Source organism: Brassica oleracea, chromosome C3, assembly GCF_000695525.1.
Source record: "Brassica oleracea var. oleracea cultivar TO1000 chromosome C3, BOL, whole genome shotgun sequence".
In the NCBI taxonomy this organism is placed as follows: Eukaryota; Viridiplantae; Streptophyta; class Magnoliopsida; order Brassicales; family Brassicaceae; genus Brassica; species Brassica oleracea.
This window is the reverse complement of record NC_027750.1, coordinates 34,439,083-34,462,455: the sequence shown is the minus strand read 5'-3', so window position 1 is coordinate 34,462,455 and position 23,373 is coordinate 34,439,083. Positions and strand designations below refer to the sequence as shown.

At 38.1% G+C, this 23,373-nt stretch overlaps 2 protein-coding genes and 1 pseudogene across 2 annotated transcripts; 2 read left to right on the top strand and 1 right to left on the bottom strand.

Moving 5' to 3' along the window:
* Window positions 1-1,382: 1,382 nt before the first annotated feature.
* LOC106330462 lies at window positions 1,383-7,931 on the bottom strand (annotated as a pseudogene).
* Window positions 7,932-8,212: 281 nt separating this feature from the next.
* LOC106330461 (protein FAR1-RELATED SEQUENCE 3-like) lies at window positions 8,213-9,467 on the top strand. Its single transcript, XM_013768919.1, has 3 exons — window positions 8,213-8,946; window positions 9,028-9,201; window positions 9,278-9,467. Exons 1-3 carry the CDS (start codon window positions 8,213-8,215, stop codon window positions 9,465-9,467), a joined length of 1,098 nt encoding a protein of 365 aa, XP_013624373.1.
* A 2,224-nt stretch (window positions 9,468-11,691) lies between these two features.
* LOC106328634 (ATP-dependent zinc metalloprotease FtsH-like) lies at window positions 11,692-13,444 on the top strand. The gene has a single exon (XM_013767117.1). It carries the CDS (start codon window positions 11,771-11,773, stop codon window positions 13,259-13,261), a length of 1,491 nt encoding a protein of 496 aa, XP_013622571.1. The 5' UTR covers window positions 11,692-11,770; the 3' UTR covers window positions 13,262-13,444.
* Window positions 13,445-23,373: the final 9,929 nt, after the last annotated feature.

The window sequence follows — 23,373 nt, the reverse complement described above, 5'->3', positions numbered from 1 at the left end:
GCACAAGTGGCTTCGTGTTTTTCATTGGAGAAACCGCTTTCACATGGATGTCAAAGAAGCAACCAATTGTCGCTCTTTTTACTTGTGAAGCGGAATATGTGGCAACTACTTCATGTGTTTGCCATGCTATTTGGTTACGAAACTTGATAAAGGAGTTGAGCCTACCACAAGAGGAGCCAAGAAAGACCTTTGTGGATAACAAGTCGGCAATAGCATTGGCGAAGAATCCAGTCTTCCGTGATCGGAGTAAGCACATCGATACTCGTTATCACTACATTAGAGAATGTGTTACCAAGATGGATGTGCAGTTAGAGTATGTGAAGACAAATGATCAAGTAGCTGATATCTTCACCAAGCCACTCAAGCGAGACGACTTCATCAAGATGAAGAGCTTACTCGGAGTAACCAAATCAAGTTTAAGAGAGGGTGTTGAAAAATAAACTTGATTTGGATCAAACATTATTGGGTTAATCATGTGTTGATCCAAAACTTAGCCCAAATTCTAGAAATATCCTCGACCTCCTTAGAATAAAAATCTAGATATTCTCATAGAATTATCTAGATAATTATAATAAAAAATCTTAGATATTATGGTAGAATTCTCTAGATTTATGATTAAAATATGTAAGATATTTTGTATTTTGGAGGTTATAAATACCTCCACTCCCCTTTTATTTTGTATCACCAAGAAGTATCCAAGTTTGTAAAAAGTAATAAATTTTTTTTTCTAAATTATAAAATCTTTCTTGTTACAAAAGTTCTTTCTCTTCAAACACTTAAACAGTTTCTCCATCTTTATAAAAGTTTTTCATTCCTACGAACTGCTCCTCACTGCTGCTCCAGCGACAACTTAGACGCCTGAGAAGCCGATCTAAATCTACCAGAGGAGAGCCAAAAAAATCCAGAGAAAAGAGTATATCAGGTAGATGCGGAGGCAGAAATGAGAGGAAGAGGTGGGAACAGAATGGACATAAAAAAGGGTGATGACCGGGGGAAAGCCACCGGCCACAGGATGAAAGAGGATAAAAGCTTCACTTTGGTTTTCGTTTTAGAGAGAGAAGAGAAGAGATTCTTTGACTTTGAATAGTATTTTCCAAAGATCCTATATATCTTTTCTTAGTACACACTCACGTTTGGTAGACTCATTCTCAAATCTTCATAAATAAACTCTTAATTTAGATATGCCAATAGTCATGATACATCTAATAGGCTCAGAAGCTCAATATGTCAAAGTTATGCATACACTTCATCTTTCTTTATCATAGAAATAGTAGTTTGTGACACTGAAGAAGGTAAAGCAGCTCTTCTTTCGTTGGATTAAGTTCATATGTGATTCATTTTCACGTCTTCATTCTTGTAATTTATTAAACATGCAAGGGCTATCAATCTTGGAGTGTTACGAAAGCAGCTTTCCTGTATTCTGCAAGTGCCCACAACGGGAAGGTGTTTCTGAATGTAGCGTAGTGTATCATGCAATTATTCATGAATGCTCCTACTATTTCCTGCACAGACACACATAACATAACATTTCAAAGTACACATACACATCTACTTATCCATTTATGGGTTACATTCAGCTTGTTGGAGTGGAGAAAAGTGATGGAGTTAAGGTCACTAGGGATCCAGAAAGCATGCAAAAGAAAAGAAAATGTATAAATTAAATAGTAGAGATCGAACAGTGATACGGTCTCTAAAAATCTTTTTTTGTTTCTATACATCTACTTCTTGAGTTATCTCATTTGAAATGCCTCTACCTAGTATCAAATAAGATCAATAGTGCAAGTAAGGAATCACAGATCAATATCTCTATCAAAGAAGATGTCAGAAATTAACCTGTTGTGGAAAATCCCCACTTTCCATTTGTGAAGTGATGATAAATTTGGCAGCATGGTGAAGAGGCATAACATCTCTATCGGCCTGTTGCAAATATGACAGCAGAAGAAACAACATGTTTCAAGAGAACTTCGTTCGTACTAGAGGAAAAATATATATAAATATAAGATGAAAATGTTTGAACTTGTCCCGCATGAATTAGACCCATCATAGCCCACGACGTTTGCACTAGGTTTGATGCATTCCCTTGTAATAGTATGTATTTCTGCATATTGAAATGATTAAGACAAAAAAAAAATGATTACTTTTTTCAAAATTTTAGGTGAAATTCGTATAAGCCGGCTGGTCCTGAGTACAGCGAACGAAACATCTGCATTGCCTCCTAAATTTTGATTGTCTAATATGTATAGATCATCTGACCACCATATCATTCAAAAATGTATATGTATGCATTATTCGGCATAAACCATTATTTGGTTTCATGCTCGATGGATCCTAGGGTCGGCCCTGATCATGTTGACTCATAAAAATAACCTGTTCAGGGCACGACAGATAGCTTTCACCCCAACCTCCATCTTCATTCTGTATCTCAAGCAGGAAATCTACACCTTTTTGCATAGATAGACAGTTATTATATGTTTTACCAACCGCTGCTAGGCCACTAAGAGCAAACCATGTGCCATAGATGAAACAGATACCCCAGTTTCCGTACCTACCATTACTCAAAACAAAAAGTATTTTGTTAAGAGGTTTTTGGAACATGTCTTAATTAGTCACTGAACATTTCTTAACTATATTGAAGTACCATACCATGAACCATCTGACACTTGTTTACTTTCTATAAATTGCACTGCTTTCTCCATCGACTTGATGATTTCTTTATTCCTGTAATCCGGATATAGTTGTTTGACCATAACCAAAGCTTGTATCACAGATGAGGTACACTCCAAGTATTCACGCACGGCCATAACATTAGCAAAAAATTCTGTTGGATTCAGCAACTGCATATCACCCATAAAGGTTACACTTGAAGGATTATCTTGTTGAAGTAATTCGATCAACTCGCAAAGTTAATATGACATCCATATGTGTTTTGGATCTTACCTCCAACCATTCAGGTGCGCAGGCAGGTTCCCATGCAGTGAATCCTCCATTATCACTCTATATATATATATATATTTTTTTTCAATTGAAACCATAGCCATAAATATTATTTAGAGGCAGTAATTTCTAACAACATCACGCTTGTATATATAAACTCACCTGTAGAGAAAGCAAAAGATTAACAGAATCGCATAGATGTTCATGATCTATTTTCTGGCCAACGACATCAGCTGGCATCGTCGAGAGCAACATGCAACACTACAAAACCAACGACGTACAACATGTCAAACTGAGGCATACATCTTGGGGAAACTCCAACTTGTTCTGTTCCAACAACTAATTAAGTTACCTTAAGAGCTTCAGCTGTACAATCTGAAACTTGCCATCCATGATCTCGATCAGAAAATGTCCATGCTCCTTTGGAACTGCGATGATACATGCTCTTGAAGTCACCTGGAGGGTTTTCTCTAACCTATGAAGTTCTTGGTTTAGAAACATTTAATTGTTTGATAGAGGAGCACAAGATAATGGACTAGAATAACCAGAGATTTCTTTATGTAACTGTGTCTTCTCCTGAGCACGTCAAAGGTCTCAACACCGAGATTACTGGCAAGTAAAGCCCGCATTGCAAACGCTGTTTCCCAAAGTTGACTTCCAGAGCCCTGCAAGAATTTAAATTCCCTTAAGAGAAAATTTCAACCATAGTAGAGTATCATTAGTGACGAGAAAACCCAAGAGAGTATCTCATCAATTAAAATTTAAGTCTTACATGATAATAGAACATTTGAAGTAATTAGAATGTGATAATTAACACATTATTGAGTTTCTACAATTTGAAGAAAGTTTCTCTGATTAGAATCGTTTCTCTCTAGAAAGAATGTTCTTCTCTCTTTCTTCCTTCTTTAGTAGTTTATTTAATGTTGATTTACTTTTTTTGATATCCTTAATGCTTATGCTTTTTGTGTACAAACTAATTAGTAACAATTATGTTCATTTTATATAGGACACCACTAGTATATTTATTTTGATCCTGTAATTGCAGTCCATCTTCAGCCACCCATATTAAGTCTGAAATCCGAGAGAGATGCTTCTTAAAGTGATCCCCATCTGGATTTTCAATCCAGCAAGAAAGCATGCACAAAGGCTGCATAAATTTCGAAAATGTAAATGTATTTGAGATAATACATGCAACTTTTTAAATGGTATGCTCAATGTTTTTCGTTTTTATGAGGTACTGGACGGAAGTCTATAATCTCTTTAAACCCAAAATCATAGTATGTAATATATTAGGTTTCTCTGAAGTATCACTCAATTCTGTGCTCAATGATTTACCTTTTCAACACTTCCAATGATAATGGCTTTTCTCATCCTCATAATGTATGTGTTTCATTGCTACTCGAAGAGCCTTTTCCCTTACAATCCTGTTTAACGGCCATCTTGTGAAGAAAGGCTCAACGAACATGTAGAGTATCCCATATTAAATTTTGAATCAGAGGATGGGGATAGTACATGTCTTCCTACAATGGTAGAATGATATAACGTTTGGCAGGTTCTTTATAAAACTTCAAGAAAAAGAATGGTCAACAATACCTTTGCATATAGCCGCCGTGCTTTATTCCAGTTAATTTCTTCATAAGGTTGTAAGTAAAGTTCTTCACGCAGTTGCATGATAAGAGGTGTAATTGGACCAACAAATCTTTTCCCATATAGATAAGACATGGGCATGTAAACCATCCGGGTGTGGCACAAAAGTTTTCCTGAATTTTTTGTTGTGTCAAAGCAGAACACTTTAAAAACTGTACACTTTAATCCAACTCCAAGCAGGAACATAACAAACCTAGGTGTATTGGAAGGCAAGAAGGTAGCAACCACAGCTCGGGAGGCATCGGATTGGTTCCAGACCAATCATAGATTCCAAGTATCTATATTTAAAAAACAAAGAATATAGATTGTACTTCCAATAACATCTCTCAGCTAAAATTAACATACGGTCCAAAACAGTTACCGAGAGCCAAACTTTTCCCCAAGAAGGAATATAAGTCACACCACCATGGTTAAGAATCCATTCCCTGGCCCGTCTGCACGCGTTTTCTCGTCCTCCTTCTGGACCCACTCCGAGAATACGCAAGCATATGTAGTTAGCACAGTGGTAAACATAAAGCTCTTGCTCTCAATGTGTAAGCCCCATCCACCATCTTCATTCTACAAATAAAGGGACAAAATTAAAATTGATATAATGATTACTAAGTCAAAGCTTTTCGATATGTATGGCCTAAGTTCAACGTACCTGGTGACAGTAGATATATCGAAGCATCTCTTTGTAATGCTCTGCCTTGAATACCTCTTCCAAATGTCCTGTGACGTACAAACAAAACACCTGTAGAAACTCTTCTCCGTTTTGTTTTTTTTTCTCTTCGTTTGGCAATAGTTTCTTCTTTATTCTCCACAATAGAAATCATAAATACTTTATTCCACCCTAAGAGTATGCATTGATAGACATGAAGAAAAAAAAATGCGTCCTTACCAACGGAGGAAGGAGGAAGAGAGTTCCCCCGTTCTCTCCTGGCCAATGGCCATCGGAGGCCTGCAAAGCTGAGAAGAAAGCTACCCCTCGCCGTAACGCATTGGTAGCTTTTTCGTATGTTATGCCTTCGCCGTCGTCGATCCTCACCGGGGGAATCACTGGCTCGAATTTCGCTTCTTTCAAAAACTGTTGTATCATTAAGTAATCAACTACATAAAAACTATAATACCCGGGAAAATATGATGACACTGTATTTTTAAAACTTGGCAAAAAGACAGAAACTGACATTAAACTATTAATCACTTTATAATTTATCAAGTAACCCAACCCTATAAGAGCATGTTTATCCCTAGGATCCCACATGGTTTCTTAAGTACACTTTAATAACTATTAAATTAGTAAATTGTAGCTAAAGACCTTAATTAAGAATCACCTAATTTTTGAGGTACAATGGTAGTTTCTTAATTTGGGTTTCTTAAAAAAAAAAATTTACTCTTTGAGTTGAGCTGTATCTAACAAAATTTATTACCTAGCACACAGTCCTAACACGGATTCATCACAAGCACATTCACTAATACAAGCATTGATCAGAAGCATTCATCACAACCGCAACCTAACTCGTACAACAAGCCTATTCACTAACCATAACCTAACTCTAACAAGTATTTATTAACCTAACTACAATGCAATTAAGAAAAAAGCAAGAAAATGATATCAAGGAAAGTGAAATTACTTAACCGAGAGTCTCAAGTTCTGGAATATGTCTTTGGCTCCTCAAGTTCTCACTACTTTGTTCATTCTGACCTTTTGCTCCTCACATCATTCATCGGCGCGAGCAATGCACACAGTGTCCATCCTTGATCACCGTCTTCTTCGTCTTGAGTGTCTGAGATTTGACCGATGGTGTAGTTTGCTGACCAGTCGGCGAGAAGGTAAGCGAACCATATGAGGAAGACGAAGAGCTTGCCGGATGTGCGTTTTCTGCTGGGCGAGAAGACGACAAGGATCGCTTGGAGTGAGTGAGAGACTGAAGATTATGAGAACACGAATGTTCCATTCTTCCCAAAGATTCTTCACGTTCTTCGGGATCGTCTCTGCTGCCATGTCCCCTGTTCTTTAGATTTGAAAACAGAGCTATTACTGTGTGATCATCAGTTTTGCCTCCGTAAGTCAAAACCTTTAGTTTTTGGAACAAAACCAACTGTTTCACAAAAACAAATGGTGGTAAGTCAAAACCTTCAATGTAATAATCCAAACTGAATATGAAACCTCTTACTTCTGCAAAAAGAGGCGGCCGCATATCCGCGCCCTTAGCATGTCCTTCGTATATCTTCTTTCTTTCCAAATGTGCTGAAGCATGTACAATTAGTGGAGTTACTTAATAAAAAAAATCAAACATTACGGGTCATAATTTGCTAAAAAAAATAGATTGGTCTTACTCGATTCAAATCTTCCCCCGAATTCTCTTGAAATGCGTTCTCTCGCTTTCTGCAATGCAATCAAGCGCCTGTACAAAAATAAGTTTCACAAACCACATTAAAAAGTATTTCTAACTTTCAAATGAACTACACACTTACCTTGTTTAGCTTGTCTATTACATCTTGAAGAACTTTGATCTTATTCTTCTGGGCCTTCTCAGCTATCCATTTCCCTAACTTATTAGGAAAACCCATTCTGATCTTTACCTAACCAAAATCCACACAATCAAAATAAAAATCGGGTATCCCACAAATTTGGGTAAGATTCTCGCATATAAATTGGGGTTTATCAATGAATAAGACAATGAAGTAATCCGAAATCTATACAAACCAAAATCAGGATGATATGAGCTGTCAATTGAAGGACCTTGCTCTGAAGGATAATGTGAGTCGTCAATCTCCCAGTCGCCGACGTGAGGACCGGGAACGTCGTCCTCCGTGGTGAGTATCCATCGTCCCTCTGACGGTAAAGACGAGCGAAGAAGGAAGAGACGCCGAGAGTCGTTCAGAGAAAACGAGACACAGAGAAAACGAGACACGAACCGGAGGAATCGTCTGTAGCGCCCCTAGTTCATTTTTTAAAGCCAGGATGTCGTGGTTATAACCTCTATTTCAGTTAACATTTATTTTTAAATCGAAAAATGAATGAAATACGATAAAACCAGGGTAAGTGTCGATAATAACAAAGAAAACCAGGGTCAAACCCACCCATCTAATAACCCGTCGGATCTAAGTGGATAAACCAAAATAAACCAACCAAATCCTAAAATCAAACGTGATTTCTAATCGCTCCTCCTCCTCCCTCCTCTAATCGTCCATCCTCTTACGAGCCTCACTTCTCTCATCTCTCTCGCGAAACTAAAACAAGAGGCTAAGACGATTCCTCCTCCTACGGCTCTCCCGCAGCTCAGCTCCACCTCCACTCCTCTTTCCCGCAGCTTCTCTACCGCCGCCGCCGTTGTCTGCTTGGACCAATCACCTGAACATTTCATATCTGTAAGTTGTGGTCTCCATCTTGAGCTTTCTTTTGGAAGTACGTTTTAATGGATTTGCAATTGAAATGCATTGATATATAATGCATTCCAATGGTGGAATGAGAATGTATAGGCAGTAGAATTGGAGAATGTATACGCAGCTTCTCATTGGACCTAGATCGATCTTGTTCATGATAATTGTAGTATAACTGTATAATTCGGAACAACGGATAGAACTGTGGATAACTTTGGATAACTGTTGTCAGTTTCTTGTGTTTGTTCTTTGTTGGCGGGATACAATGAGCAATCACGTCAGTGATATACCTGGTAGTCCGGAAGAGAGCTACAAGATGATGTATAGCTATTTGTACATGTTAGAGCAAGTGAATCCAGGAACAAAAACTTGTGTGAAATTTGATGATGCAAGTAGATTCAAGTACCTCTTCATAGCTTTGGGAGCTTGCATTGAAGGGTTTGCATTTATGAGGAAAGTGATAGATGTGGATGCGGCATGGATGAAGAACATATATGGAGGTGTTCTAGTTTTCGCGAAAGCTCAAGATCCTAATGGTCATAGTTATCCACTTACGTTTGCAGTACTAGATGGTGAGAATCTTACTAGTTGGACTTGGTTTTTCGAGATGCTTAAAAGTGTTATACCAGACTCTTCTGAACTGGTTTTCATGAGTGAAAGAAATCAGAGCCTGATCTTCGCTATAGGAAACGTGTTTCCACAGGCTCACCATGGGCATTGTTTATGGCATTTGAAGAAAAAAGTGAAATGGCATGCTTGTAACGTCAACAAGAATATAGTCGGGCATAGATTTATGGAGTTGGGCAGATATTACACGGTGGGTGACTTCAACTCTTCTTACGGCTCATTTAAGAATATATATCCTGCTGTGTACAAGTATGTGAAGGAACATACTGAAAAGGACAAATGGACAAGGGTTTTTTTCCCACGTGACAGGTACAACTTCGATACAAGCAACAATGTGGAATCAATGAAGAGCGTGTTTAAAGAGGCAACGAGGTGGGCCTTAATACCAATGTTGGATTGTATTGTCGGGAAATTCTCTGATTAGTTCACTCAACGGAAGGATGCTGTTTGTAGATCAATCGGTACAAGACTGGTGCCTGTGGTTGAGAACTACTTGCACGATCTATGGGCTGTTGCACAACAGCTATCTGTACGGGAGCGTAATAGTTATGAGCTTAAGTACGAGATCACTGACACTGCAGGAAGATGTTTTGGGCGAGCTTGGTTGGAAAATCTTGTACTTGCAAGGTGTGGGAGTATGAAAAGTTTCCTTGTCTGCACGGTTGGCAGCTTACATCTATTTCACTACGAACGTTGATGGCAGCCGCCTTAATATCCATGAGCTGTGCTCAAAATACTACTGGACGGAACTGTGGGCTTTGGCGTATGACAGGACACTTTATGTTGTGCCCGACATGTCTTCTTGGAATGTACCGGATCAGATCAAGGAGGTGAAGATCATACCTCCGGATCGTATCACGAGGAAGGGAAAGAAAAGAGTTAAAACTACTTAAAACTTGGATGAAGTTGGAGTGATGAATTTGGAGTAATGCGTTTAGCTACTTTATTGTGTTGTATGCTTCGGAAAACTGCGTAAAACTTGGAATCTACTTTATATTTAAGTGTTTTGTTCCAAAACTTATGTATGATATGTAATGTTTTACGTGTTTTGTTCCAGAACCTATGTATGATATGATATGTTTAAGTGTTTTGGATCGTTTTGAAACATTTCCATATGGTATTACTATGGAAAACTATGGTATTACTACGGAAAACCAGTAGTTTTAACACAACATCACATTAATTAGTCTTAACACAACATCACATTAATTCTAGAAGTCTTAACACAATTCCACAACTCTTAATACAAAAGGAAAAGACACACATCCAAACAACATAAGGCTTCTCATTTACGGGTAAGAAGCTCTTTAAGCTGAGCAATCTCTGCAGCCATTTCGTCCACCTTCTGCCTTAAGGAGCGAACCTCTTCCTGAACTCCGAGAACCCATGGTTGACGGGAGTGGAGCCCATCTTTCTGCAAGTTTGACCTAGTTGCATTCAGTTTGACATATTGCAGTAACTTAAAATAGAGAAAATGTAAATTACCTTGTATGCGTTGCAAGTGAAGTACCTTCGGCCTGGTAGAAAATCCCTATCTGTTGGATTAATAGAAACCTCGTCGACGGTTCGTCCCCCACATGGGCACGAAGATGGAATCCCGTGCTCCGCATCGCAAATAAATTGAAGCATGTCGCAGGCTCTGATACCATATAGAATAGGAAGCTTAATATTATTATATGCAGTAGTTACAATATATATACAACGTGAGTTAGGGATTACAGGACACCACTATTGACTAATATGGCCTTTCTATATATACATTCTACATGGTGGTGTTGGTGAAGCAGCAATCGATTCAAAATATGTAAAAGAGGCTGTGGAGCTAGTGGTGATTACAAAGACAGCAACGAGCATGGATATGGAAGAAGCAATGGGCTTATAAAACAGAGATTATAAAAATGATATGGAACAAATTAGGTGGTACAGAATTCGTAAAATTATTAAAAGAATAGTGTATTCGAAAATGATTTGTTTTCATATTCTCGACATCTATAGCTGATTTCAATGATTGTATGTATCTTATTACTTATTAAATAATATGAAAACAAAATTAGAAGTACTCATATGAAAATAACTCTTCATATTGTATGAGAGCATACAAATAAAATATAGACATAATAGAACATATCAAATGATATAGTACATGTTAATGAAATTATTAAATTTTTTAAGAATATTATACTATGCATGTTTCAATTTAGAAAATAGTATAGAAGTGAACTTTACGGTCACAATAATAGAATGTGATGGTGGTCTCGGAGGAAACAGTGGTGGTAAGCCAAAGTTACTAATTTGGTGGCGCTCACTAATGGTGCAGAAAACAACCTCATACACCACTCTCACATTTCCTAAGATCTCACTAATGGTGCAGAAGTTACTTGTAAATTGTAATCATATGCAAGTGGCTCTCCTCCTTCTATGTGACGAGCTGCAAATTTTAGCCTGACATGCCAATCTCTTAACACGAGTCTCACCTGTCTCTCATCGGTATCATCTTTGTAACCAATATAACAGAATCTTGAATGCCCTTTTTCAGAAAAAAAAAATATATATATATATATATATATATATAACAGAATCTTGTAACAGGCCTAACTTGATAAAACCAACCCAACTTACTGTATCAGATGGCTTGTTCCAGGATAAAGGCCCATGAGGCCGTTACGGAGCTTTGACTTGAAGTTAATAGCCCGTAAAACCTCTGTGCGCCAGACCGACAACGTCCTTGGTCAAAAAGATCGGATCACTTTTTTTACTTCACATCAAAGCTAAAGAAAGACCAAGTGGATTCATGATTTGTCGCATTAGCATTGCGTCTGACGTGTACACGGAATCGCCTTGCACCGCAAGCTTCTTTCCTCTGCAAGTTTCCTCCTTGCCTCGAGAAGCCTTTTAGTTTTCTTTTACTTCCTTTTTCCATTAATTAAAAACAAGAAAGAAAAATTATTAAATTAATGAATGTAAAAAGAAGAGAACAATCAGAAAAGTAGAAACATCAACAGTATAACTTTATTAAATTAAGGAACGTGCTTGTAAAGTCATTTTTCCTATATAAAAATCATTTTAATTAATTAGAAAACAAAACCTTTTACTCTATAAAAAGCTATACTCTCTTTATCACAGCTTCAACTCAACCATTCATTGTTCTAAAAAACCCTTTCTTGAGTCTTTAAGGTACTTTCGCCAGAGAGCAGAGATGTTTCCTTCCTCCGATAACGCTTTCTCACCATCGACGCTGTTCTCAGCGTACGCATCCCTCACCGGATTCTTGATGCTCTTCAGATCGATGCTCCACGACTTCGTCCCGGAGCAGCTCCGAGCCTACTTCTCAACACTACTCGACCGCTTCTTCACTCCGAAATCAAAGACCCTCACGGTCATCATCGACGAGAACTTCGGTTCGTACCGGAACCAAGTCTTCGACGCGGCGGAGCTCTACCTCCGCTCCAAAATCGGCCCGGAGACAGAGCGGCTGCGCGTCGGGAAGACCCCGAAGCAGAAGCACTTCACTATCTCGATCGAGAAAGGAGAAGAGATCGTAGACTCCTTCGAGGGCTCGGAGGTGAAATGGAGCTACGTTCAGTCGGAGAAGGAGAAGGGGGAGCAAGTTAAACGCCACTACGAGCTCACCTTCGAGAAGAAGCTGAGAGAGAAAATCACGAGCTCTTACCTAACCCACGTCGTTGCGGAGTCTGAAGAGATCAAGAGGAGCCTGAGAGTGGTGAAACTATACAGCAAAGACTTGTACGAGACCGACGACGACGACGGATGCGCAGGCGGGAACTGGGGGTGTATCAGCCTCGAGCATCCTTCCACGTTCGAGACGTTAGCCATGGATCCCAACGCGAAGAAGAAGATCATCGGCGACTTGGATAGGTTTCTCAAGAGGAGAGAGTTTTACAAGAGAGTCGGTAAGGCCTGGAAGCGAGGCTACTTGTTGTACGGACCTCCAGGAACAGGGAAATCGAGTTTGATCGCAGCCATGGCTAACTACCTAAAATTCGACGTGTTTGATCTGGAGCTTAGTAGTATCTACGACAACGGTCAACTGAAGAGGATTCTGTTATCCACCACGAATCGTTCGATTTTGGTGTTTGAGGATATCGATTGCAACTCGGAGGTTAGAGACAGGGAAGCTGATGACGACGATCAAGAAATCAAAAGAAATAATAATGGAAGGGTGACTTTATCAGGGATTCTCAACTTCATTGATGGGTTATGGTCGAGTTTCGGAGACGAGAGGATCATCGTGTTCACGACTAACCACAAAGAACGGCTCGATCCTGCGCTGCTACGTCCGGGGAGAATGGATATGCATATCAATTTGTCTTATTGTACAGGTTTGGGGTTTAGGACTTTGGTTTCTAATTACCTTGGTTTAGATGGCTTAAACCATCCTCTGTGTGAGGAGATCGAGACGTTGGTTGATTCTACCGAGGTTACTCCTGCTGAGTTAGCTGAAGAGTTGATGCAGGATGATGATTGTGATGTTGTTCTTCCTGGAGTGGTTAGCTTTGTTGAGAAAAGGAAGGTAGAGAGAAGGAAGGCCAAGGATAGTGTTTCTATTTGTAATGAAGTTGTTAAGACAGATGATGATGACGAAAAACAGAGTGTTTGTACTAATGGTATGAGGAATAGGAAGAAGCAAGCCGGTAGACGAAAAGGGAGGGGGGGGCTCGGAATGTAAATGCTAGAGCTTACTTGCAACTAGGAATGTAAATTATGTAATGAATAAACCAGCTAATGGGTTCTGTTTTGTTTCTTTCAGTATCCAGTTTGAATCCTAGTAAAAATATTTGTAATAAATTTTCTCGGAATGATTTTAGCTGTTGTTTTATTTTACCCAAACAAAAGTTAATTATAATAAAATCTCGACTTAATTTCTATTTATAGAATTCAAAAAATTGAGAGGTTGGTAGTATCAATTATCAAAGAAAGTTGCTTGAAATAATTGATGCTAGGTGAGCTCTACAAAACAATTTCTACATAAAAGTTTTGATATATGTTATGGGGTTCTGCTACATGGACTGACCTTTTAATCTCTCGTTGTACTAGTGATCTGCCTGAGTTTCTAGGAGGTTCTTGTACCTACGCTGACAATGATGTCTGCATGCGCTCAGACAAAGGGGCATATGGAACAATCCAGATGTTATTTAGGTGAATGAACGGCTCTTATTGTCCACAACTGTTGTAGCAACAAGAACTTTCACTATGAAAACTAGCTGTTTTTCGAGATTGACTTACAGAGGGTGAAAAATGGGTGAAAATGCTTGCAGAGAAGACCATCTCCTAGGAAGACATTGTGCACTCCAAGTTCTTGCTTGCGTTGAGCTAATCTCTATCCATGTGCGAATTATATTTATCCTGACAAACTGATTATGAAAATTCTGTGTTTGACGCATTGCTTCACTCGTTCATGTTTGATCAAATACAGCTTATATAATTGATCTCCCAGGGAAATGAATTAGCAGCTGTGGCAGCTCCTGAAACTAACCACCGATAGTTTTTTTTTTTGATTAACTACCACTGATAGCTCTCTCCTTGTCAAAATGTAAGAATGATACCTTACTTTTTTTTTGTGGAATGGCATAAGATTGACCTTGCTTCCTTTGGGCTTATATGCGACACTCTATATTCTTGCTTTCAAAGGACCAAAAAATAATTTGCAACAAGTTCGGATTTATCCTTACATGTCCTCCACCATTTCATGTTAAGGTTGCTCATCCAGCTTGGAACATGTCGAAGCTCATAAAGTTTTCCTCTTTATTGTATAATATTAGTGTATGGTGTTGAATATAAACAATAGAAGTGCATAATCAACTTATTTGTCGAAAACAGCATGAGTTTGAAAAATACATATGAGTGGTTCTAAACTTCAACTCTTCTGTCTTTGAAACATGAGATGTTTTGACTACATCAAGCTATGTTTGTGAGGCTTGCAAAGCTACAAATGAAAAAGGGAGATTTCCCATTATCACTGGAGTCATGGCTTTAGTAATGGTATTAGATTGACTAAAAAGTCCCCTGGAAGCTGACCGAGTCAACCATATAGTCCAGCCCAGTTTAATGCCACAACTCAGATGAAAAATAGCTAGATGTGGTCAGAGAAAATGGCCACCGCAACCATCTCATGGGAAGAGTTCATGGCGGTCATGAAACGAATAGCTGAGCCTGAGAGCAAAAAGTCACTCTCTTGACTGCACAACCAACAACAATGCCTCGTGAGAAGGAAGAGATGCTAAATACTGCCACTAGCGGCGCCAATGTCCAAATCCGGGTCTGTGTATTTAAGATTTTTAATACTTGGATGCAGTTCTATGAAATCCAAGTTATCGAATTTTTGAAGCAGATCATATTGTTGGAACTTGTTTTCGACAAAGTAGTTTTTTGATCAATTTCCGGTGGATTTTTCGACGAAAAAGTTTGTTTGTCGGAACTATTAGATGTTGGGCAAGATGTTATCTTCTCTGTGAAAATTATGAGGTAGTCAATTCACTTGTCAAAATTGGAGTGGTAATGAGTGAGAAATGTAAACCAAACCGGGTGACTTGAAAAACTTGTAAAACTTTAAAATATCCATAAGTGTAAAAATTAGCAAATGTTCCACACCAAAAACTTAAGATGCTATCTTCTTATATAATATGGATAAATCTTACCAAGGTTCAAAAGTTTTGAATCTACTAAGCTGTATTGGACAGAGGAGTTACGGTCTATGGAAGATTTTTTATGCAGCTCATTTTAATTTCTAGTGTTCTTAATTCTATTCAAAATATAAAAAATACAAAAAAAATTGAACAGAGTTATCTTTATGGAAACTTACCAACATTTTATGAGAATAATCATATTTATTGATAAGTTATTGGTTGGTGTATTCTAATGGATTTGAAAATCTAAACTAAATCTAGTGTTATTGGTTCTATGATTTTAAAATCTGTATTGAAGTCAAGTGTTATTGGTTTTATGATTTATAAATTCTAATTCAAATCAAGTATTATTCAATCATACAGATTTATTAATAGATTTGATTTTATAATGGATTTGAATGAATTTATATAGATTTCTTTGTTAAAAATACAAAGACTCAAATCTGAAGGAAAACCTCCAAATTTGTAAATACTAATCCGAGAAAATTTGAAAATCCGTATGTTTTACTTGGATTTGTAAATACTATATGAATTTCTAAATCAATCAAAATATATAAACCAATAACACCTAAAAGTAAAACTAAAATGCACCAAAATTTCAGAGTCACATCTTGCATGATTTTGTCCGGGACGATATTGTCTTTGTGCTTTTTTCATTACTTGGCCTCCAAAACCTTGATATCTTTTTTATTTTTGTGTGAATCTTCCGGCACTTCTTGGAAAATATGGAGCAATACATTTTTAGCAACGATATAAAAGGTATTTCTCTCATATCCAAAAGCTCATCTATAGGTTTTACACTCTAAATATGCATCATACAAGTGAGTAAACAAGTGTGACGTAGGCTAGTATTGTTGTAAAAATTACCCAGGGTCAAAGCTTGACATGTGCAAGTTATTAGTTGAAGGTTAGCCAAATAATTAAGTGACCCATTTTTTACCTGAACCTTAGATTGATTTATAGGATGCAAATCAAAAGTAAACGCCAAATCACAGTCTTTTGAGCTTCTCTTTCCCATTAGGTGTGAGAGATGATTTACACCACATAAGCCATTTCATTATTGCTTATATTAACGACACAGTGAGAAACTCACATGGTATTTTTTTAAACTGCATTCACTGATTGTCTGCTTGTAGTAATGTCATGTTTTTTTCTTACAAAATAAGCATGTGATCTCAATTGAACATTTGCTTCTTCCAGATAGACGCTCATGCTATGATTCTGACCACGTATTTCATCAAAAATCACACTGAATCCTGTAGTTGTGTTTTTCTTTTGTCGGCAACTGTAGTTGTGTAAGCTTTTGAGATTGTTTTTACCAACTGAGAAATATTTCTTCTTCCACATTTAGGGATGACGTTCTAAGGTAGATGTGTTACATTGGTGATGAAGAATCAGTTACATTGGAAGCTTGAACCAGTCAAGATTGACAATTGGATTATATGGCGTTTTGGGTTAAACCGCCGGTTAGATATTACTCAATGGTTTACGGTTATTGAAAACCGGTTATCAGTTGTAACTACCATTGCCTAATATAAAAGCAAGGCTCGTGAGTTGTATAGTTATCAGAGAAAGATAGATTGTACTAGGGTTACAAACTTTAGGACACGACCATTGTGATCTTGGAAGAGTTTAGTAATTTGCCTTGCCAGGCCCCAGAGACGTAGCCACATCGGTGAACTCTGGGTAATCAATTAATCTCTGTGTGTGCTCATGTTCTTATTTTCGGTTCTCTCTCGTTCTTTGCGTATTCGTGTTCCTGAGTGTTTTTTTCCGTGAGAGTTTCGTGTCGTGAATTGTGCAACGTCGGTTTGAGGTTGAACAGTTTTCGTGGTTCATATCGAGCATAAAAACGAACTTGATTCCTGACAAGTGGTATCAGAGCTCAAGGTTGTTGAATCAATGAAGAACGTGCAGATCAAGGTAGAGAGGTTCGATGGCAAAGGATGCTTGCTCATCTTTCAGTCTTGGGGTTGAAGGATGTGTTGTTGGAGCATACATCAATTCCGAAGTCTGTGATTAAGACAGACGAGGATGAAGATGTGTTTAAAGAGAGGCAGCAGAAGGAAGAGTCAGAGAGGTTGCAGAGATCTGAGAAAGCGATGAATCTTATCATCCTTAATGTTGGCGATCACGTACTGCAAAAGATTGAGGCGTGTACTGACACTGCATCGACTTGGTCAACATTGGAAAGGTTGTATCTCTCTAAGTCTTTACCGAATAGGATACATCTGCAGCATAAATTCTACACGTTCAAGATGAAGGAGTCTCAGACAATTGATGAGAACACTGATGAATTCTTGAAGATAGTTTCAAATCTTTCAAGTGTGAACGTGCAGGTATCTGAGGAAGTTCAGGTGGTTCTCCTGATAGAATCACTTCCAATTCAGTACAGTTACTTGAAGGAAACACTCAAGTATGGAAGGGAAACATTGTCCCTTGAGGAAGTCACGAGTGTTGCTAGGTCGAAGGAGCTAGAAATTAAGGAGTCGAAAGACTACAGCTCTGGTTCGTCACAGCGAAACGGCGAAGGTTACTTTGCTACTTCGCTCGTGGCAGATCTGATAAGAGAGAGACGTCAAGTAAAAGTGGTAGGAAGAGCAAAGGAAGATCGTGATCTGGCTCAGGTTCTAGACTCACGTGATGGTACTGTAAGAAAGAGGGGCATGTGAAGAAAGATTGCTATGCTCTTAAGAAGAAGTATGGTGATGATGAATCTGGAGATGTTGTTGTTGTAGTGGATCAAAAGGATGATGCCTTGTTTGTATCTGACAATAGGCATGGGGATGAATGGATTCTCGATTCTGGTTGCTCCTATCACATGACATCAAGAAGAGATTGGTTTGATCAGTTTCAGGAGCTCAATACATGACAAGTGTTGTTGGGAGATAACAACGCTGCAGCAGTTCAGGGTATAGGAACAATAAATGTGAAGGCCTATGGAGGAACTGTTAAGGTTCTCACAAATGTGAGGTATATTCTGAAGCTCAAGAGGAACTTGATCTCCACTGGTACTCTGGATATGCTTGGTTTTAAGCACTCAGGTGGAGAAGGGAAAACCAGATTCTATAAGAATGGAAAGTTGGCGCTTCAGGGCACCTTGACTGGCTCGCTCTACTTGTTCGACGGGAAGACTATTGCTGGACAAGTGAACATCAGTGTGCAGAAGAAAACTCTGTCATTGTCAAGGGATGAAACTAGTCTTTGGCACAAATGACTTGGACATCTCAGTATCAAGAACTTACAAATACTTGCTAAAAGAGGAATCCTGGATGTTGAAAGGATTGGGTTTCTGGCCTTTTGTGAAAGATGCGTCATGGGAAAGCATAAGAAGTTGAGTTTCCATGCAGAAAGGCATGATTCAGGCGTGGCTCTGAAGTATATTCATGCGGATTTGTGGGGTTCCCCAAATGTAACTCCAAGCTTGTCTTAGAAGCAGTACTTTCTGTCAATCATTGATGATTTTACAAGAAAAGTATTGGTATTCTTCTTGGTGAATAAGAGTGAAGCTTTCAGTAAGTTTAGAGAGTGGAAGAAGCTTGTTGAAAATCAAATCAACAAGAAGGTTGGCTGTCTCCGAACCGATAATGGTTTGGAGTTTTGTAACTCGAAGTTTAATGGTTTCTGTAAGAGTGAATGCATTGAAAGACACAAAACTTGTGCATATACGCCACATCAGAATGGCGTTGCTGAGAGGATGAACAGAACAATCATGGAGAAAGTAAGGTGTTTACTTGATGATTCCGGTCTAGGAGAAGAGTTCTGGGAAGAAGCTGTGTCTACAGCTGTCTACTTGATCAACCGAAGTCCTGCATCTGCGATTGATAAAGAAATACCAGAAGAGTTGGGGATTAGAAGAAAACCGAGCTACAATCACCTAAGGAGGTTTGGATCAGTGGCATACATACACACTGATCAAGGCAAGTTAAAGCCAAGGGCGATCAAGAGTATATTCACTGCATATGCGACTGGTACAAAGGGTGAAAGGGGTACAGAGTTTGGTTGCTGGATGAAGAAAGGTTTGCTATCAGTAGGAACGTGGTGTTTACTGAGGATGTTGTGTTTAAGGATCTGAAGAAAGAAACAGTTGCAGAAGATGTTTCAGGAGATCATGTACTTGTTCAACATGAAGCCGTTCTTGAAACAGTTGCTGGTACGGATGAGGTTTTAGGTGGAGTTAATCCTCAGACTGAAGAAGGGTCAGGGGATTTGGAGTCAGAGTTAGAACAAGAAGAAGTTCAGAGGAGTTATAGACTGACCAGAGATAGACCTCGCAGGCAAATTGTTCCACCTTCAAGATTTGATGATTTTGAAGTTATTGCAGCATTTGCGCTAGTAGCGGTTGAAGATATGGTTGCAACTGAGCCTTCAAGTTATCAAGAAGCTATAAATAGTAGTGAATCTGATCTGTGGAATGGGTCTATGGGAGAAGAGATGGATTCTCTGAAAAATAATGAGACTTGGAATCTGGTTAAGCGACCTAAGAATAAGAAGGTCATCGGGTGCAAATGGGTGTACAAGAAGAAGCCCAGGTTAACAGAAACAGATGCTCCAAGACACAAGTCTAGACTCGTGGCTAAAGGTTACTCACAGAAGGAAGGTGTTGATTATCATGACATCTTTGCGCCTGTGGTAAAACATGTGTCCCTAAGGTTGTTACTGTCGATTGTGGTCAACCACGATCTGGAGCTTGAACAATTAGATGTTAAAACTGCATTTCTTCATGGAGATATTGAGGAAGAAATTTATATGGAACAACCTCAAGGATTTCGTGTGTAGAACAAGGAAAACTATGTGTGTCATCTGAAGAAATCCTTGTATGGTCTCAAACAGGCTCCAAGACAATGGAACATATGCTTTGATAGCTTCATGAAAGAGCTCGGATTCAGGAGGTGTGAATTCGATCACTGTGTGTATGTGAAAAAAACGACTAGAGGAATATATGTCTACTTACTTCTCTATGTAGATGATATGTTGGTAGCTTCTAAAAGAATGGTGGAGATAGAGAAGGTGAAGAAACTGTTGAGTAGAAAGTTTGAGATGAAGGATCTGGGATGTGCAAGGCGGATCCTAGGCAAGGACATTCAGAGAGATCGTGCAGGTGGAGTTTTGACAGTATCTCAGTCAAGCTATGTTGAAAAGGTGCTTCGAACGTTCAACATGAATGATTCTAATGCAGTTACTACTCCTGTTGGTTCTCACTTTAAGCTGAAAACTGTTGAAGATGGAGAACAAGAAACAGAGATGGAGAATGTGCCTTATTCTAATGCCATAGGAAGCATTATGTATGCGATGATTGGAACAAGATGTGACCTCGCTTATGCTGTTGGGTTAGTGAGCAGGTACATGTCAAGACCGGGTCTGATGCATTGGGATGCAGTTAAATGGGTGCTGAGATATATGAAGGGAACAAAGGAACACAAGCTAGTGTTCAGGAAGAATGGAAACTTCAAGGTAGAAGGTTTCTATGCTGATTTCTCAGCAGATTTGGATAAGAGGAGATCGATCAGCGGTTATGTTTTCTCAGCCGGAGGGAATGTCATTAGCTGGAGGTCATGTTTGCAACCTGTGGTAGCTCTCTCTACAACATAGGCGGAATACATGGCGCTTGTGGAAGCAGTTAAGGAGGCAATTTGGCTGATTGGTTTGTCTGAAGAGATGGGTTTTGAGCAGGATTCAGTGAAGATCTGGTGTGATTCGTAGAGCGCGATGTGTTTAGCCAAGAACAATGTTCATCACGAACAGACTAAACACGTCAGCAGGAAACTCCACTTCATCAGAGACATCACTGAGAAAGGGGAAGTGACTGTTGAGAAGATAACACACTTCAAAGAACCCTTCAGACATATTAACTAAGGTCGTTCCTGTGAAGAATTTTGAAGCGGCTCTTAGGGTTCTCGGAGTGGCCAAGCACTGAGGTGTTTGGCATTGCCTGGCAAGACACGAGTTGGAAACATGGTAGCTGCAGATAGAGCTGATTAGTCATCAAGGTAGAGATTGTTACGTTGGTGATGAAGAATCAGTTATATTGGAAGCTTGAACCAGTCGAGATTGACAATTGGGTTATATGGCGTTTTGGATTAAACCGCCGGTTAGATATTACTCAATGGTTTACAGTTATTGAAAACCGGTTATCAGTTGTAACTACCCTTGCCCAATATAAAAGCAAGGCTCGTGAGTTGTATTAGTTATAAGAGAAAGATAGATTGTACTAGGGTTACAAACTCTAGGTCACGGTTGTTGTGATCTTGGAAGAGTTTAGTAATTTGCCTTGCCAAGCCCCAGAGACGTAGCCACATCGGTGAACTCTGGGTAATCAATTAATCTTTGTGTGTGATCATGTTCTTATTTTCGTTTCTCTCTCATTCTTTGCATATTTGTGTTCCTGAGTGTTTTTTCCGTAAGAGTTTCGTGTTGTGAATTGTGAAATGTCGGTTTGAGGTTGAACATTTTTCGTGGTTCATATCGAACATAAAAACGAACTTGATTCCTAACAAGATGATGAGAGAAGATTCTAAGATGAGACAATGGGTACACCTTTTCAACTTCTTAGAAATGGATAACGTATGTCAGATACCACTACTAAGCTAGGATCAACTGATACAACATATGTCAGATTGGTAAAAATTCACTCCCAAGATATATCATTCTTAGAATCTGCTATTCCAAACGCAAGAGGATAAATAATAGTGCTACCTTCATGAGTCATTGCATTTAGCAAAACTCCCTTATATTTTCTGTTCAAGAAGGTCCCATCGGCTACTATAACTTTTCTCATGAATTTATAGCCCTTAGCAGAAGCATGGAACAAGAAAACTAGTACATGAACGTATGATGAGAATCAACCTCGAGGCATGCTATTGTATCCAGGTTAGCCTTAACAATCATATGCATGTATATTGGAAGCTGAGCATAGCTACATTCTGGGAAATTTGTTACTTCCTTTTAGCATATTTTCTACCTTTTTCATATATTTTAATTTAAGACCTTATCATTTTTCGTCGTAGTAGAAATCAACTCTTGTTTCTTGTTTAGACATGCATTTCTATAGTTTTGCAGAAGAAGCTTGCTTATTAATTTGGAAGAAGCTTTTGGTCCACCAATGCTTCTGGAAAGACATGTATGTTTGTCAATGTAATTTGTTTTCTAGAAAAACTTGCATGACATGTTAGTCTTGCTAGCTCTAACCACCCAGTTGTAGCTTTTCTCTGCACATTTGACAATAACAATTTGGTGTGTGAGTGGGTAACAAAAATTCTAAATTGTATTCGATCAAAAGCATTGATATATTCCAAAGACATATCTGATTTCTTCTTGAACCATCGACCCTTTTCAATGACTTTTCCATCATGAAAAATAGAAACTTCAACTTATGTTTCATGTTTACTATCATGTCTATCAACATTCGCACTCATATTTTTCATTTAGGTATTGTATGTGAAGCAGAATAAATGCAGGAGAAAAACACAAAAAAATTACATGCAGATTAGAATGTATATATTTTCCATTTATCTAATAAATTGCAGAACTAAAATGAAATAATAAAATATTGATGTGCGACATGCAGATGAGTTTTATGTGTTATTATTTTGGTCTGCAGGTAAAGAAGGGAATAGTGAGTGGCGAGGGGTAGAGACACAATCCATGTGCACTTATAATTTTTTTTTAATGTGTTGTCTATAAATAAACAACACTTCACATTTATTGTTTACATTAATATTTTTCTCTAGAAAATAAGTTTTTTGTATTTTTTTCGTTTTATATATAATAATTTTGATTTTTGGAAATCAAGGTACATTTTAGTTTTTTTTCTTTAATTAATTACGGAAATTTTATGCATGCGTGTATTTTTATATTTTAATTAATTGATTTTCTATTTTTATGTAAATTAGTTTATAAATTCATGCATGTGATTAACAATTCACCTAATATTTACTTATATTATGACATATACATGCATTTTCATCTTTTGTTTAATTAATTTTATATTTTAATATATGCAGTATTTTTTCATTGTGTTTAATTAGTTTTTATATTTTTGAAGTTACCTCATTGATCTATTTCCATTAAAAATAATTCAAAACATTAAGGTACGCCTTTAGTTAGTTTTAGAGATATTTAATCCGGTAAAACCGAACATAAATAGATAAAGTGG